Here is a 15,225-nt window from a genome sequence, read left to right as displayed (position 1 = left end):
AGTAATACGACATGCTTGTTATGACACTCATTTGACATGCTCATTTCAAAATTTACCAAAGGTACCACAGGAAATACACAATCTCTGGAGAGAAAACAGCCTTACTCTTGAAATGTCTCAGAGACAAAAAAAGGGAAAACTCTCTTCTACCTTTCCTCTAACACCAGCATACAACTAGAATGGCCTCTTCCCTTGTTCTGTCTTCAGGACAGATAAAGAACAGCTACTTCGCCCTAACTGGTTTGGCTCAGTGGATAGAGCTTCAGCCTGCGGACTGAAGGGTCCCAGGTTCGATTCCGGTCAAGGGCGTGTACCTTGGTTGCGGGCACATCCCCAGTAGGGGGTGTGCAGGAGGCAGCTGATCGATGTTTCTCTCTCATCGATATTTCTAACTCTCTATCCCTCTCCCTTCCTCTCTGTAAAAAATCAATAAAATACATTAAAAAAAAAAAGAACAGCTACTTCTTCATGTCTATAAAGCCCCCCACTCCCTTTTTTTAAGTGTCCAGTGTCTACTCATTCTCTTTTATTTGGGCTAATTCATGAGGATCTCTTCCACTATATCTCTACTTACATGATCTTATCTTTCCAAACCATATATTTAATCCCTTTTTCTGACCCCATCTCCTGTCTTCTAAAACCCTTTCACTGTGCCCCAAAGTCAGTCATCAGTCATTGACAAAATCCCCTAAATACTTTCCTTTTCCACAATGCTCTAATTTTTCCATAAAATATGGGCCATCTCTATAGTCCTCTCAAATAGTACAACCAGGAGATCCTGGAGAGGGGTAGGTGTCCTCCATTCTCCCTTCTTTATCACGAAGCCTGTTTTGAAGGTTACATGAGACTATGCTTCCCTCTAGCTGCAAGCATTCACTGCTCCAGAGAGGTCACTCCCCATTTCACAAAGATTTTCACTTCTGCCTTACTGTCACTCTCTCCAACAAAACTTCCCAAGCCTGGTGATTAATATCCACATACCACACCATTCTCTTTCCCACTCTCCTAGAAAACTCATTCATACTAGTTTCCTCTCCTCATACTTCTGGGCATTTTCTCCAACCTCACTTTCAGCTGACAACCTTGTTCCCTACTTCAAAGAAAAAATCAGATGAGCATTTCCCAAATTCCCACCATCCAGTATCTGTCTCCAGGCAACATCCTTTCTTTCACTGCTTTTACTACTGCAAAGCTGAAGACTCCCTTGGTGGTTTGCAAGTGGTACATAACACAGAGTAAAATTTGTTCTTAAAGCACCAGGATGAGCAGGTTAATCTTTTTAGCTAAGTAAAAATATTGAAATTTAATGAACATAAAATTATGGCCTAAAGAAATTAGATATTAAAAAAACACTTAGAAATGAGTAAAAATTAAACTATATCACAATATCAAAGAAATAAGATTAGACTTGAGGGTAGGTGAATTTCATCTACTAACAATGTTTTCACATTTATGTCTGTTTCTCTACCTAAAAAAAGGGAATATACTGATTAAAGGCAAGCACCCAATAAATCACTGTAGTTTGGGAGCAGAAGGGGAGATGATAGGATGAGGACAACAGTATATGGTAAAAGGACAGGGGGAAAGAAGGAGAACTTTGTCAGAAAAGGAGAACGTTCAGGGAATAATATGGTAGGAAAAGATAAAAATCATTAAAGGGAAGGGGAAAAGGCTATGCATTTTCAGAAGCAACTTGCAAGAGGATTTTTCTCTTTTCATGGGTCCTTATTTTTAGTGTCTTATTTTCATGCAAGAACTTATACATAAATATTTATAGTAGTTTATTCATAATTGACAACTGGAAATTCAAATGTCTTTAAACTAGTGAATAGGTAACATATACCCATACCGTGGAATACTAGTCAGCAAACAAAAAAAGAACTACTACCACACACATCCACACAACCAACATAGATAAATCTCAAATGCATGTGCTAAATAAAAGAAACAGATACATGATTCCATTTTTAGAACATTCTGAAAAAAGCAAAACTATAGGGACAGAAAAAAAACCAGTGGTTGCCACATTCTGGAAGTAGAGGGAGGAGCTGATTTTAAAAAGGCACAAGAAAATTTGGGGGTATGATGGAACTGTTCTAGATCTTGATTGTGGTGGTAGTAATGAAACCAAATGTCAAAACTTAGAAGACTGCATTAAAATGGGTGAATTTCACTCTATGTAGATGATATTTTAATTTTTTAAAAACATCACATATCATGCTACAATTAAAGTAGAAAAGGATAAAAAACATCAAGTAATGGTCTCTCTCTCCACTTTGTATTTTATACAATCATTGCTAATTTTTACAGTATTTTCCTCAGGCGAAACTTGGTTCTTGCAAAAGTTAATAAATTTGCAATATAAAAGGCTAATATGCAAATCAACCGAACGATGGAAAGACCGGTCTCTATGACACGCACTGACCACCAGGGGGGCAGATGCTCAACGCAGGAGCTGCCTCCTGGTGATCAGTGCACTCCCACAGGAGGAGCACCACTCAGCCAGAAGCTCTGAGCTGGGCTAACGGTTGGCGAGCGCAGTGGTAGTGGTGGGAGCCTCTCCTGCCTCCGCGGAAGTGCTAAGGATGTCCAACTGATGGCTTAGGCCCGCTCCCAATGGGGAGAGGGCCTAAGCCATCAGTTGGACATCTCTCGAAGGCTCCTGGACTGCGAGAGAGTGCAGGTCGGGCTGAGGGAGCCCCCCCCACAAGTGCACAAATTTCATGCACTGGGCCTCTAGTGTGTGTATCTACACTAATAAAAGAGAAACATGGTAATTAGCGTACGACCGCTACCCTTTTCATTGGCTAATCAGTGAGTATATGCAAATTAACTGTCAGCCAAGATGGCGGCCGGCAGCCAGGCAGCTGAAAGCGAACATGAGGCTTGCTTGCTGCAGTGAAGGAGGACTCCAACGTTCCCCGCCTGCGCTGTCGGCCTCTGAGCTGCAACTCTAAGAAACTTTGTAACAAATATAGAAGCTAAACAAAACCCCGGGATCTCAGGGCTAGAGTTATACATTGTTTTGATTATAGAATGCAAACAAACCAGTGGAAGCCTCAGAGCTAGAGCCAGAGCTAAAGCTGGCCCAGAATAAAATAAAAAAAAGAGAAAAAAAAGGAGCGGTTGGGAGCATCAGTCAACAACCACCAGCCTGAAAGCAGCCCTCAGCCCCTCACCCAGACTGGCCAGGCACCCCAGTGGGGACCCCCACCCTGAAGGGTGTGTGACCAGCTGCAAACAGCCATCATCCCCTCATCCAGGCTGGCCAGGCACCCCAGTGGGGACCCCCACCCTGATCCAGGACACCCTTCAGGGCAAACCAGCCGGCCCCCAGGCCTCTATCCTATATAAAAAAAGGGTAATATGCCTCCCAGCACCGGGATCAGCGGAGCCTCAAGGCCTCCTGGCACCGGATCAGCGTGACAGGGGGCAGCGACCAAACCCCCTGATCGCCCTGAGACTCTGTGTGTGACAGGGTGCGGCGTCCCAACCCCCTGATCGGCCCTGCTCTGTGACAGGGTGCGGCGCCCCAACCCCACCCCCCACCTCCCCAGGCCCTGCTCTGTGTGTGACAGGGTAGAGCCATAACCTCCCCATTGGCCCTGCCCTGAGTGTGACAGTGGCGGCGCCCCAACCCCCTTTTCGACCCTGCTCTGCGGGTGAGAGAGCGCGGTGCCCCAACCCCCTGATCCGCCCTGCTGTGTTGTGTGACAGGGGGCGGTGCCCTAACTTCCCTATCGGCCCTACTCTGTGAGTGACGGGGGGAGCTCCTCAACCCCCTGATCAGCCCTGCTCTGTGCATGACAGGGGGGAGCTCCCCAACCCCCTGATGGGCCCTGCTCTGTGCATGACTCGGGGGAGCTCCCCAAACCCCTGATGGGCCCTGCTCTGTGCATGACAGGGGGCAGCGCCCAACCCCGATTGGCCCTGCTCTGTGTGTGACGGGGTGGCGCCGCCACCTCCCCATCGACCCTGCCTTGAGTGTGACAGGGGGCGGTGCCCCAACCCCCCAATCGGCCCTACCCTGAGCGTGACTGAGGGTGGCATTGCAACCTCCCAATCCGCCCTGCTCTGTGCATGACAGGGGGCGGCGCCCCAACTCCCCAATCAGCCCTGCTCTGAGCCCGACCAGGGGCTGCACCTAGGGATTGGGCCTGCCCTCTGCCACCCAGGAGCAGGCCTAAGCCAGCAAGTCATTATCTCCCGAGGGGTCCCAGACTGCAAGAGGGCACAGGCCGGGCTGAGGGACCCCCCCCTTCCCCCCTGAGTGCACAAATTTTTGTGCACCGGGCCTCTAGTATATATATATATGGCTAAGTGCACAGAGCAGGGCGGATTGGGAGGTTGCGATGCCACCCTCAGTCACGCTCAGGGTAGGGCCGATTGGGGGGTTGGGGCACTGCCCCCTGTCACACTCAAGGCAGGATCGATGGGGAGGTGGCGGCACCACCCCCTGTCACGCACAGAGCAGGGCCAATCAGGGGGTTGGGGCGCTGCCCCCTGTCACGCACAGAGCAGGGTCGATCAGGGGGTTGGGGAGCTCCCCCCTGTCACACACAGAGCAGGGCCCATCAGGGGGGTTGGGGAGCTCCCCTGTCATGCACAGAGTAGGGCCACTAGGGGAGTTGGGGCACCGCCCCCTGTCACCCACAGAGCAGGGCTGATCAGGGGGTTGGGGCGCCGCCATTCTCACACTCAGGGCAGGGCCGATGGGAAGGTTATGGCTCTACCCCCGTCACACACAGAGCAGGGCCCGTGGGGGGAGGGGGTTGGGGCGCCGCACCCTGTCACACACAGAACCGCAGGGCGATCAGGGGGTTGGGGAGCTCCCCCCTATCAGGCACAGAGCAGGGCTGATCAGGGGGTTGGGGCGCCTTCCACTGTCACGAACAGAGCAGGGCGGATAGGGAGGTTGTGGCCCCGCCCCCTGTCAAACACAGAGCTGCAGGGCGATCAGGGGGTTTGGGCACTGCCCCCTGTCACGCTGATCCCGGTCCAGGAGGCCTCGCTGCTCCGCTGATCCCGGTGCTGGGAGGCATATTACCCTTTTACTATATAGGATAGAGGCCTGGTGCATGGGTAGCGGCTGGCTGGTTTGCCCTGAAGGGTGTCCTCGATCAGGGTGGGGGTCCCCACTGGGGTGCCTGGCCAGTCTGGATGAGGGGATGATGGCTGTTTGCAGCTGGTCAGACACCCTTCAAGGTGGGGGTCCCCACTGGGGTGCCTGGCCAGTCTGGGTGAGGGGCTGAGGGCTGTTTTCAGGCTGGTGGGTGACTGAAGCTCCCAACTGCTCCTTTTTTTCTTTTTCTTTTATTCTGGGCCACGGCCTCTGCTGCTGAAAGGAGGTATCAGGTTTGTTTCGGTTCTATAATCAAAACACTGTATCATCTCCAGCTCTGAGATCCCGGCCAACTGAAAGCTGGTTTCTGGGGTTTTGTTTAGCTTCTATATTTGTTACAATGTTTCAAACTGCCAGCTCATAGGCCGGCAAGGCAGGTGGGGAACATTGGAGTCCTCCTTCTCTGAAGCTAGCAAGCCTCATATTCGCTTCCAGCTGCCTGGCTGCCGGTCGCCATCTTGGCTGGCAGTTAATTTGCATATCGCTCTGATTAGCCAATGGGAAGGGTAGTGGTCGTACGCTAATTACCATGTTTCTCTTTTATTAGATAAGATACTATTTTGACATGTAATTTTTTGCAGTAATGTAATTACCGCACGAACCTTTCTTCTAATTAATTTCCTTTCAATGTGCATGAATCCATGCACTGGGCCACTAGTAATAATAGTTATAATGATCACATCACAAATACTCTCAATGATAGAACTGATTTCAATGATAAGATTTCACTTCATGATTTAGAACAGTGGTTCCCAAACTTATTTGGCCTACTGCCCCCTTTCCAGAAAAAATATTACTCAGCCCCTGGAAATTAATTTTTTTTAAATGTTAATAGCAGTTACTCATTGCTCCCAAATGCACCTGTGGCCATCACCGCCCCCCTGGATCGCTGCAGCACCCACCGGGGGGTGGTAGCGCCCACTTTGGGAATCACTAATTTAGAACAACAAATTTGGTAGTCATATCCAACTGTTCTGAAATAAACAGTTTGGTTTTCATAGTAGTAGAAATGGTAACACTTAGAATAAGGCCTTTTGTCTAAAAAGGCTTTAGTTTAGACATACCTTTGGTAGTACTTGTGAAAGCTGCTGGACATCCATTGCATCTATTTCTTCTCCTGAGACTGACTGAGAAGTTTTGGAACACAATCCCAAACGACTAGCTAAAGTAAAATAGAGAGAAAACATAATTAACCACATTGGTTTTGTTTCACAGGGTAAACATAATGCTCAGTTAATAATAATTGTTATCCGTTTCCTTTTAAGTATAAAATGCCTCTATATCAAGGGATCGTAAGACAACTACTGGTAAGACAAACCTATCTGAATTTTAAAAGTCTGAGGTTTTCTGTTTGACTCTTATTTTTGTTTAAATTTGAGAGTAAATAGTTTTCACAATTTAATCTATCAAACCTAAGAAGTGAAACATGGCCAATGAAGTTTTGCTCAGCATCTCCATTTTAATGAAGATCAGAGTGCATTTTAAGTAAACAAAATCAAATAAAATGGTGGTGAATCTGTGGTAATCATGTAGTTGCATGTAAATGAAAATAAAAATTGCAAATTTTTTTAAGTATAATTTTCCCAACCATGTTACATTTCTGATGACATCCTTCTTAGATAACATAAAGTGTGAAACTTCTGTCCCAATCTCTCTCCATTTTAATAAAATCAGAATTAATGGACTTTTGCAAACTGCTAAATTTATCAGTAAGAACTATAGTTTACTGGTTCTAGGAGATTAACTTCCATGTCCATTTTCCCCCCTTTTACTTCTTAAAGTAATCATAAAAGGCATTCAAAGAGAACAGTCATATATATGATGAAACAACAGAATCATAAATATAGCTATTTTCTTTCAAAGTAGGTACAGGTCTGCTTTGAAAATACTCAGTCAAAAGGAAAAACTAAATTTCATGTTTCCTTTCACATTTATGCTTTTATCCATCAGCATAGTGGATAGGTATTACTTTTTAAACTAAAATAAGTTTGGCCACAATTTTATATAGAGTATGAGCAAACAAGAGTCAATTTCATTATGTAAACACATTTCATGTCTAATGGTTCACAAAACTATGTACTGTAATAATTTAAAAAAAAAAAACTATCAAAAACAAAAGGAAGCAGCCTAGTTATACCGATTGCAACTGCAGTCTCCTGTGAGTCTCCAGTAATCATTTTTATCGATACTCCTGAGGCGATGAGTGTTGTAACAGCTTCTTTCACACCAGTTCTAGGAGGATCAATGATTCCCACCAGGCCAAGAAATGTCAGTTGTCCCAGTTCAGGACCAGAAGCTAAAGCAAGAACTTAGGAAATAATAATAAAATCCAAACAAGAAAATGTGAGTCACAAAAACAAAAGAATTTACTTGACAAAAGCTGGAGGCAGTAACACTTCTCAAATAAATCACAAGACTATAATGTCATTGTAGTTATTATATAATCTTTTGTTAAAAAAAATATTTTTATTGATTTCAGAGAGGAAAGGAGAGGGAGAGATAGAAACATCAGTGATGAGAGAGAATCATTGATTGGTTGCCTCCTGCACACCTCCCACTGGGGATTGAGCCTACAACCCGGGCATGTGCCCTTGACTGGAATTGAACTCAGGACCCTTCAGTTCACAGGCCAACACTCTATCCACTGAGCCAAACCGGGTAGGGCTATACAATCTTTAAAAACCAAAATTATCATGTGGTAAGACAACATAGTTTAATGGTTCTAGATATAAGGTTGCTTTAAGTTACTAAAAATTAAAAGGAATAAGAAGAGAAGGCATATGAGGAGCAAATAAAAAATTTTTTTACATAGTAACCATATCCAGCTCCTTTCAACATACACTATTGGCTCTTTGGCAACTTCAATTAATTACTTGGAGAAACTATAGGTTTGTTGGGCTTTAAAGTCAATTTTAAACAGACCCCTTGAAGGTAGCTTCTACTAATGTTATCTTCAGCTTTCCAATTTATAGGTCTGTGTAACAATTCAATAGCTTGAAGAGGTCACTATATTAGTTAATTAGACACAATATGTAACAATTTCATACATGATAAACCCTGGGAGGTAAAGTTAACTATAAAGTGATTATAAAACCACTATCATCAACAATAGTTTAGATTCTTTCATTCTATAACACTAACAGGTATTTCTTATTTGCAACTCTGGTAATTTAAGAGTATATAAATAACACCACCCTAAAATTATTTATAGTTAGCTTTCTGTCATCCTTGGGCACTTAAGATGTAGTATAAAGTATTGTTCGTTTCCAAATATCATTTAGCTTATTCTCAGAATTCTGGAACCTCACTTTACTACCTATGAACCAATGGATGTGTCTCAACCTGGGATATTATTAGACTAAAGAATTTACCACAGAAAACACAATAAAAGCACACAAACTAAACATATGTATCTCATGGGGAATCTGAAAGTCCCAGCAAGATCACAGGAAGTATCAATTCTTATTCAAAAAGAAGCATGGAGGATTAGATATATTAAGAAAACCAACTGTAAAGGCAAATAACTTCTATTTTTCCAGTGTAAGATGTGGGCCCCACAGCTACATAAATAGTTCGGCATATGAATTCACCTTGACAGTCCCTAGTGTTGGAATAGAGGCAGATAGTAACAGAAGGAGACAGCATCAGTTGGCGTCAAAAAGGGAGATCAGCTCTTGGCACTCTCAATGGAGGGGTGATATTAGCCTAGAGCTTAGTATCCTATATTTATCTGTTTGCTTCTTTAGAACAAATGAAGATCTACTGTTACTGTTTGGGACAGGGTAGGTAGACCTTTTTCATGTAGAAGGTCCCCAAATAAAATATAAAAACAAACATACTCTAATTTCAAAATTATGAATATTACTTTAAAAAACTTAAGTTTTATAAGATGCAACATAAGTATATATAAAGTTAAATTTAAAATCTTTCTCTTATTCATTACGGTACTTTCAGGGGGAAGAGGAAGATGGAGCACAAGCAGAAGTGGAGAAGACAAGATGCAAGAGAAAAATGACCAGAGTGTTTTCTAAAGCCGCGCGAAACAAAGATTTTGTCTTCTACCAACTCTGATCTATTTCACAATATTACAACAGCAAACACACAACAAAACCTCCACATTCCTCCAGATGAGAAGAGTCAGAATTTAAAAAATGTGAAACCCCTGTTCCAAAAATTAAGGAAAACAGGAAGCACATACCAAACCTTTAAGACTTCCTCTGTGTCTCTAAATCCCAGCCAATTTTGAAACCCTCTGTTGTAAGCTGCTAAGATAACAAAACTGTGCCCTCAGATAAAACCACAAGAATACCTTTCTAAACATGTAAATCAGGAAATCCTATAAACCTATATAAATGTTGTATAGCCACAAAAAGCCCTTGCTTAAGTGAACCATGAGTATGAAGATTTTTTACATAACTTGTTTCTTTCTCCCAGAAATTATAGTGTTTGACTTCATTTTGTAAAAATAATAACATTAAAGAAGCCAACTCTTCCAATTTCCTTGACACTTCATAAATATATATATATAATTAGCCACAAGCCAGATGACTATTCAGAAGGTAAAAACCAGGTACGGCCCCAACCCCTGCCTCTTGAATCATACACGATGTCCCTAAGAGAAGTGGCCTGAGGTGTGTGTGCACAGCAGATCCTCTCACCCCATCATGTTTAGTCAGCAACACAAACATAAGCAGAATCTGGGCACTTCTATACTTCACTGGTAAATGCCAAAGGAATAAAGCAGATGAGGAACAATAAGCAATCGCCTCAGCTTAAAGAGCAAATTAGAGGCTTAAGACTTCAATATTTAGGAAAGTATTTTAGATCTATTAACAAATAAGACTGTCAAATTAATGAAATAAAGAAGGAGTAACATCACTTTACCTCCATCCCTCTCCTTCCTCACAAGAAAAACTTGTTTACAATAAAATTTCTGCCCTGGCCCGTATGGCTCGGTTGGCTGGGCATCTTCCTATGCACTGGGAGATTAATGGTTCAATTCTCAGACAAGGACACATATCCGGGTTGTGGGCTCAGTCCCCTGCAGGGGGTGTGCAGGAGACAGCCAATAGATGATTTCTTCTCACATTGGATGTTTTTCTCTCTCTCCCCCTCTTTTCCCCTGACTCTCAATCAATAAACTATTATAAAAATAAAATTTTTATCACCTACTCATACATCACTGCAGGTCTGTAAAATTTCATATTTTGCTATATTCCCATTTTTCCATTTTTGGGGGGTCAATTAGACAAGTAAAACATAACACTTCAGAAATGGCAGGGTTCTACGAAGCCTGGACTAGAGCTATACAGCTCAGGTGTGAAGCATGAATTTATCTGCACTGAACAGAAAGCATTACCTTTCCACCCATGGGGATGATGCTGAAGCAACCTTACCTCTGAGCCCTGCTGAGCCCATTCGTGCCTTCTCTTGTTGGGACCGATCTCTCTGCTGCTGGGTGAGTGTCAAACTCTGTCCTTTGCTAAGGTACGTAGTACAATACTTAATCACCTGTTCATAAGCACCCTTCATAAAACAAATCTCTGGTCCATCCTAGGAAAAAATGAACAGAGCAAATAAATTCAAATTAATTTCAACTTGTACATATCTGCCATTGGAATCCGAAAGCAAGTGGTATTCATTTCTCATAATCCCCAGGGTAGCTACTCAAGCCTAAGGCTTTGAGTGGCACTTGAACTCTGAAAATTAGAAGTTCATATGTGGGGGTTTACTGCACCCTACAAACAGCATCTACTCCCTACCTTCACCCTTACACATTGAAAGCAGTGCTATACTAAGCCCCAGAGTAGGCACTCTGAGATTTGAGGAGAGGCTCACAACTTAACAGGAATAGAAAAGAGAGCAAACATCTGCCCAAGCAATGACTCAGGCCTTCTTCTCTTGGCTGTTATTATATGTATACATATGATCCCATTTAATTCTCACAACCACCTTATAATTATGGGTATTCACAGACTTTTTCTTCTATTTTTCTTCATAGTAAAGTAATATACAAAAGCTTACAATGAAAAACTGCAGTTCCCTGCCTAAACCTTCTTACCTCTAGTCCTACCCTAAGAGGCAAGCCTATTTTAACTCTATAGATGTTTTCCTTGGTATTTATCTCCAAGTTTTTAAATATGTTTGTATTTTTTGCTTATCAATTTTATAATTGTCTATTGGGATAGGTGGTAGTTTGGCCATCCCCACTACCTATTCCTCCTTTCCGTATCATCTATACTAATAAAAGGATAATATGCTAATTAGACCGGGTCGACCGGACATCTTCCGGTCATCCAGTCCTCCTTCCTGACAGAGAAACGGTGGCAGGGGCCGAGGCAGAGGCACTTAGGGGCAATCAGGCCAGCAGGGGAGCAGTTAGGAGCCAGCGGTCCTGGATTTCGAGAGGGATGTCCAATCCTAAACCGGCAGTTGGACATCCCCCCGAGGGGTCCTGTATTGGAGAGGGTGCAGGCCGGGCTGAGGGATCCCACCCCCTGCACAAATTTCGTGCACCGGGCCTCTAGTTATAATATAATTAAAGCAAAATTTGTTAGTATTCTAAGTATTTTATGACTCCCCACTGTTGAACGAAGTGGTAGTCACTAGAACACTTCATACACATCCAGCTTTCTGTGCAGGCACTTGGTAGGAGTGTATTCCCCTGACCCTCTCTCCCACTTTGAAGTCAGGTATGACGTGCTTTGACCAATAAGTATGAGCAGTACTTGTGTCACTTCCAAATGGAAATTTAGAAACCAGAGCATAAGATGCTCTTTCTTTGCACGTTATTACAGTGTGTGCTCACATGGAGACAAAGCTACTAAGTAGTGAACAGATATTAGAGTGTAGGGGGGCAGCAGGAAGGCACGATGCTGTTTCCTAGCCTATATAAATAAAACATTTATTTTCCTGTTCAAGTTTTATCTTTTAGAAAGTTAATAACTGCCTCTTTTTTATTTGCTTAGTTGTCTTTAAACCTATTAATAATTATTCAGGAACTCTTCCATGTAATATAAAGCCCTGCTAAATGATATTTTTCACATGATCAAATGAGCAGGTAAATTATTACTCCCATATTATTATTGAAGAAAGACCTTCCTCCTTGATTCTTGTTCTCCTTTCCTTTTCTAATGTGAGTTGGCTGATTTCTAGGCCTGCTGCATGACTGGATGCATCCAGAAACTTCCCTTTACCTCTATCCCGGGGATTCCTTTCACCGGTCCTGGTTAGAACTCATTGTGTGCTATATCTTTCTTTTCTTTAGTTTATCGTCTTATCTCGGAATAACATATCCACCAGTATCTTTCTAAGATGTGTGGGATATCCATTTTGAGATTTGGAATGTCTGAAAACATTTTTACTCCAACCCCACATTTTTAAGTTCATCTCGGAATAAATTTCCTCTCAATTTGAAGGCTTTCCTTTATTATCTTCCAGCTTCTGCTATCCAGTGTTGAATTTGAAGTCCAAAGAAGCTATTTTAATTCCTAAACCTTTATATACGATCTCCCCCACCCTGGCCTCCCACCCCAAAACCGCCTGAAGCTTTTAAAATTCTCCCTCGAGTTTCTTGATTATGGGCCTTGTGTTTACTCCTGAGGAGAGACTGTTCCAAGATGTGACTGCCACCTGACTCAAGAGCTGGACCTGGGAGAGATTGCTTCCGGCAAACCCCACTTAGAGACTGGCTGATCATATTGATGTTCATTCTGACATAAATCAGTAATCCTCCCCTGCCTCCTACTATGTGCTGATTCCTCTAACAGGCAGTTGACCTGGCCTTGTCAAGCATGCAAAGTAATTTCCCGTACCTGGTAGTATTCATATACTAGTACCCATGGGTATCCCTCCTTTACCCTATATAATTCTTTGGCACCTGCCAAACATATTGTCTTCTAGCTGCCCAAAACCCACCTCCTATGTAAGTTGCCCTTGAAAAAACTCCATTAATCATCAGACTGCAGTGGCATCTTTCCCAGCCCTCCACCTACGAAGGAAGATTTTCAGTATCAGGACTTTTTCCTGGATCTGGATATACAATCTCTTCCCCAACTGATGGGCAATTTTATTTTAAAAGCTGAAGTCCTTCCTCTGGAAAATTTGATAAAATCTTCCCATTTTCTGTTCTTTCTTCCTGTTACCACTATCAGGTGGATGTTGGATCTCCTATAGTTATTTTCTGATTTTTATACCTTATCTTTTATATGGTCCACCTCTTTAATGTTTTGTTCTACTATCTGATAGACTCTTTAACTTCATTGAAAAACTTTCTATTTAAAGCATTTTGTTGTCAGTTTTTTATAACAAAATTGTAAAAACGTTCTTTGGAAATTTACTTCAGCATCTGTAATTATCTTTGTTTCTCTGAGATCTCTTTCTCTGCTGGTTTGATCTGTCTTTCATACTGACAATTTTTCCCAAATATCTAGCAATCCTTGACTGTCTCACATTTTTAAGTACAAGTTGTTGTGTACAACTTTCAATGTATAATTTGGATGTAATACCTCTGAAGTCAAATCAATAAACTTTATATAAGCCACATTATCTTGAAGTACTGTGTGACAGTATACAAAATGTAAAAAAAAGGAGACCTTCCAAATAAACTCATATATATGTACTAGAGGCCCAGTGCACAAATTCGATCAAGGGTGGGGTCTGGCCAGCCAGGCCCGATCAGGGCCGATTGGGGTGAGCCGGCCAGGGGTGGGGGGGATTGGGATGGGGGGGCCGCAGGCTGTTGGCAGGCCGGCCCCACCCCTGATCAGTGTGGGGAGATCAATCAGGGGCAAGGCAGGGCTGGCCAGGGGGAGGGGCCACGGGCAGTTGGCTGGCTGGACCCACCCCCTGGTCAAACTCCCGGTCGAAGGGACAATTTGCATATTAGCCTTTTATTATATAGGATATTCTTGCTATATAACTAGATGGTCAAGGAACATCAGGCGAAAACTACCTTAGGCAATTTTTAAAAGCTTTATGTTATAAGGTTTAAAATATCAGGCATTTTATTTTTATAGTTTTCTTTCCAAATATGTAGCTTCCCAAGAATTTATAAAAGTACCTTTAAAGATTAGACAGATATCTTTCTGTTCCCTCGTGAACAGAGTTCCTGACAGATTTAACAAATTCAAGGTTGGCCAACTTGGCCTTTCTTTTAAAACCAGCATGCTTCCTACTTATTTTGTGTGAGAGGAAATGCTCTCACTCACTCCTGTCTACAGAGTACGTGTAATTGGTGTCAAAATGTTTGTTCACAGGTGAAAACACATAACCAATTAATTCCTAATAAAGTAAATGTAAAAATAACAAATATATATATGCAAAGTAAGTTTAAGCATTAAGCTGGTATATACCAATAATGAGTGATAAACTGTACATTGTAGAACTCTTATTACACCAACTATGTAAAAGTTTCTAAAGCACCCAGGCACAAGCTAGTAGCTTGAAATATCAGTGCATGTAATTTTTCCAGTTTGTAAGCTGGATCAACTATCATGAATTATACACATATGATTCACAAAATAATGTGGTTTTTTTCATTCTGAAGAAAAGACATTCCTTCAGTGAAAGAACAGCAGATCCATAGTAGTCTGTCTTCAGGACAAAATATACGTTGAAAGAATCTAATGTCACAAACTCTAGGAAACTGACAACAGGCTCTAATTCATTTAAGTTGTTTGCTCACACAGCAAAATTGGATATATCTAGGGAAAAAGTCAAAGAGAACACTAAAATAGCAAGGGATGAATATACTATATACTACGAATATGCACACTTTAAAACAACAGGTCTTTGTTATGCTCAATAACTATTTAAATCTAAAGGTGGACAAAAAATAAAAAATAATCATCTATGTTAAACAAGATATAATAAGTATTCTTTAAATAGAAAATGGAAAGATACCTGCTGTGTTCTGTGTACACACTTAACAGCCATCCACTTTTGCTCAGAGCTAAAAGGATATTCAGTTTTTCTGATATAATCCTGTTGAACTCCATCAAGACCCATCTGTAACAGCACAAAAAGAAAGTTAATTCTCACCAGCATGTGACTATTTTTTCCTTTAACATGAACAAGGGTCATAACTTGCAGTTAGGCTAGCT

The 15,225-nt window shown here is 42.3% G+C and overlaps 1 protein-coding gene across 6 annotated transcripts in view; it reads right to left on the bottom strand.

Annotated features, from left to right (window-relative positions):
* ATP2C1 (ATPase secretory pathway Ca2+ transporting 1) overlaps positions 1–15,225 on the bottom strand; it is a 124,354-nt gene that overhangs the window by 27,625 nt on the left and 81,504 nt on the right. For 5 of the 6 annotated variants that reach the window (XM_070433384.1, XM_070433387.1, XM_070433386.1 and 2 more), the window contains 4 exons: positions 15,026–15,130; positions 10,519–10,675; positions 7,260–7,430; positions 6,187–6,284 (listed from right to left, as the gene is read on the bottom strand). In XM_070433384.1, the coding sequence (XP_070289485.1) occupies positions 6,187–6,284; positions 7,260–7,430; positions 10,519–10,675; positions 15,026–15,130 (531 nt within the window). The remainder of the gene's footprint in view (positions 1–6,186; positions 6,285–7,259; positions 7,431–10,518; positions 10,676–15,025; positions 15,131–15,225) is intronic. The other variant, XM_070433385.1, reaches the window with a different exon arrangement.

Source organism: Myotis yumanensis, unplaced genomic scaffold (assembly GCF_028538775.1).
Source record: "Myotis yumanensis isolate MYYU_CA2020_CCGP unplaced genomic scaffold, mMyoYum1.0.hap1 SCAF_14, whole genome shotgun sequence".
Lineage (NCBI taxonomy): Eukaryota > Metazoa > Chordata > Mammalia > Chiroptera > Vespertilionidae > Myotis > Myotis yumanensis.
This window is presented reverse-complemented; position numbering and strand designations above follow the sequence as displayed.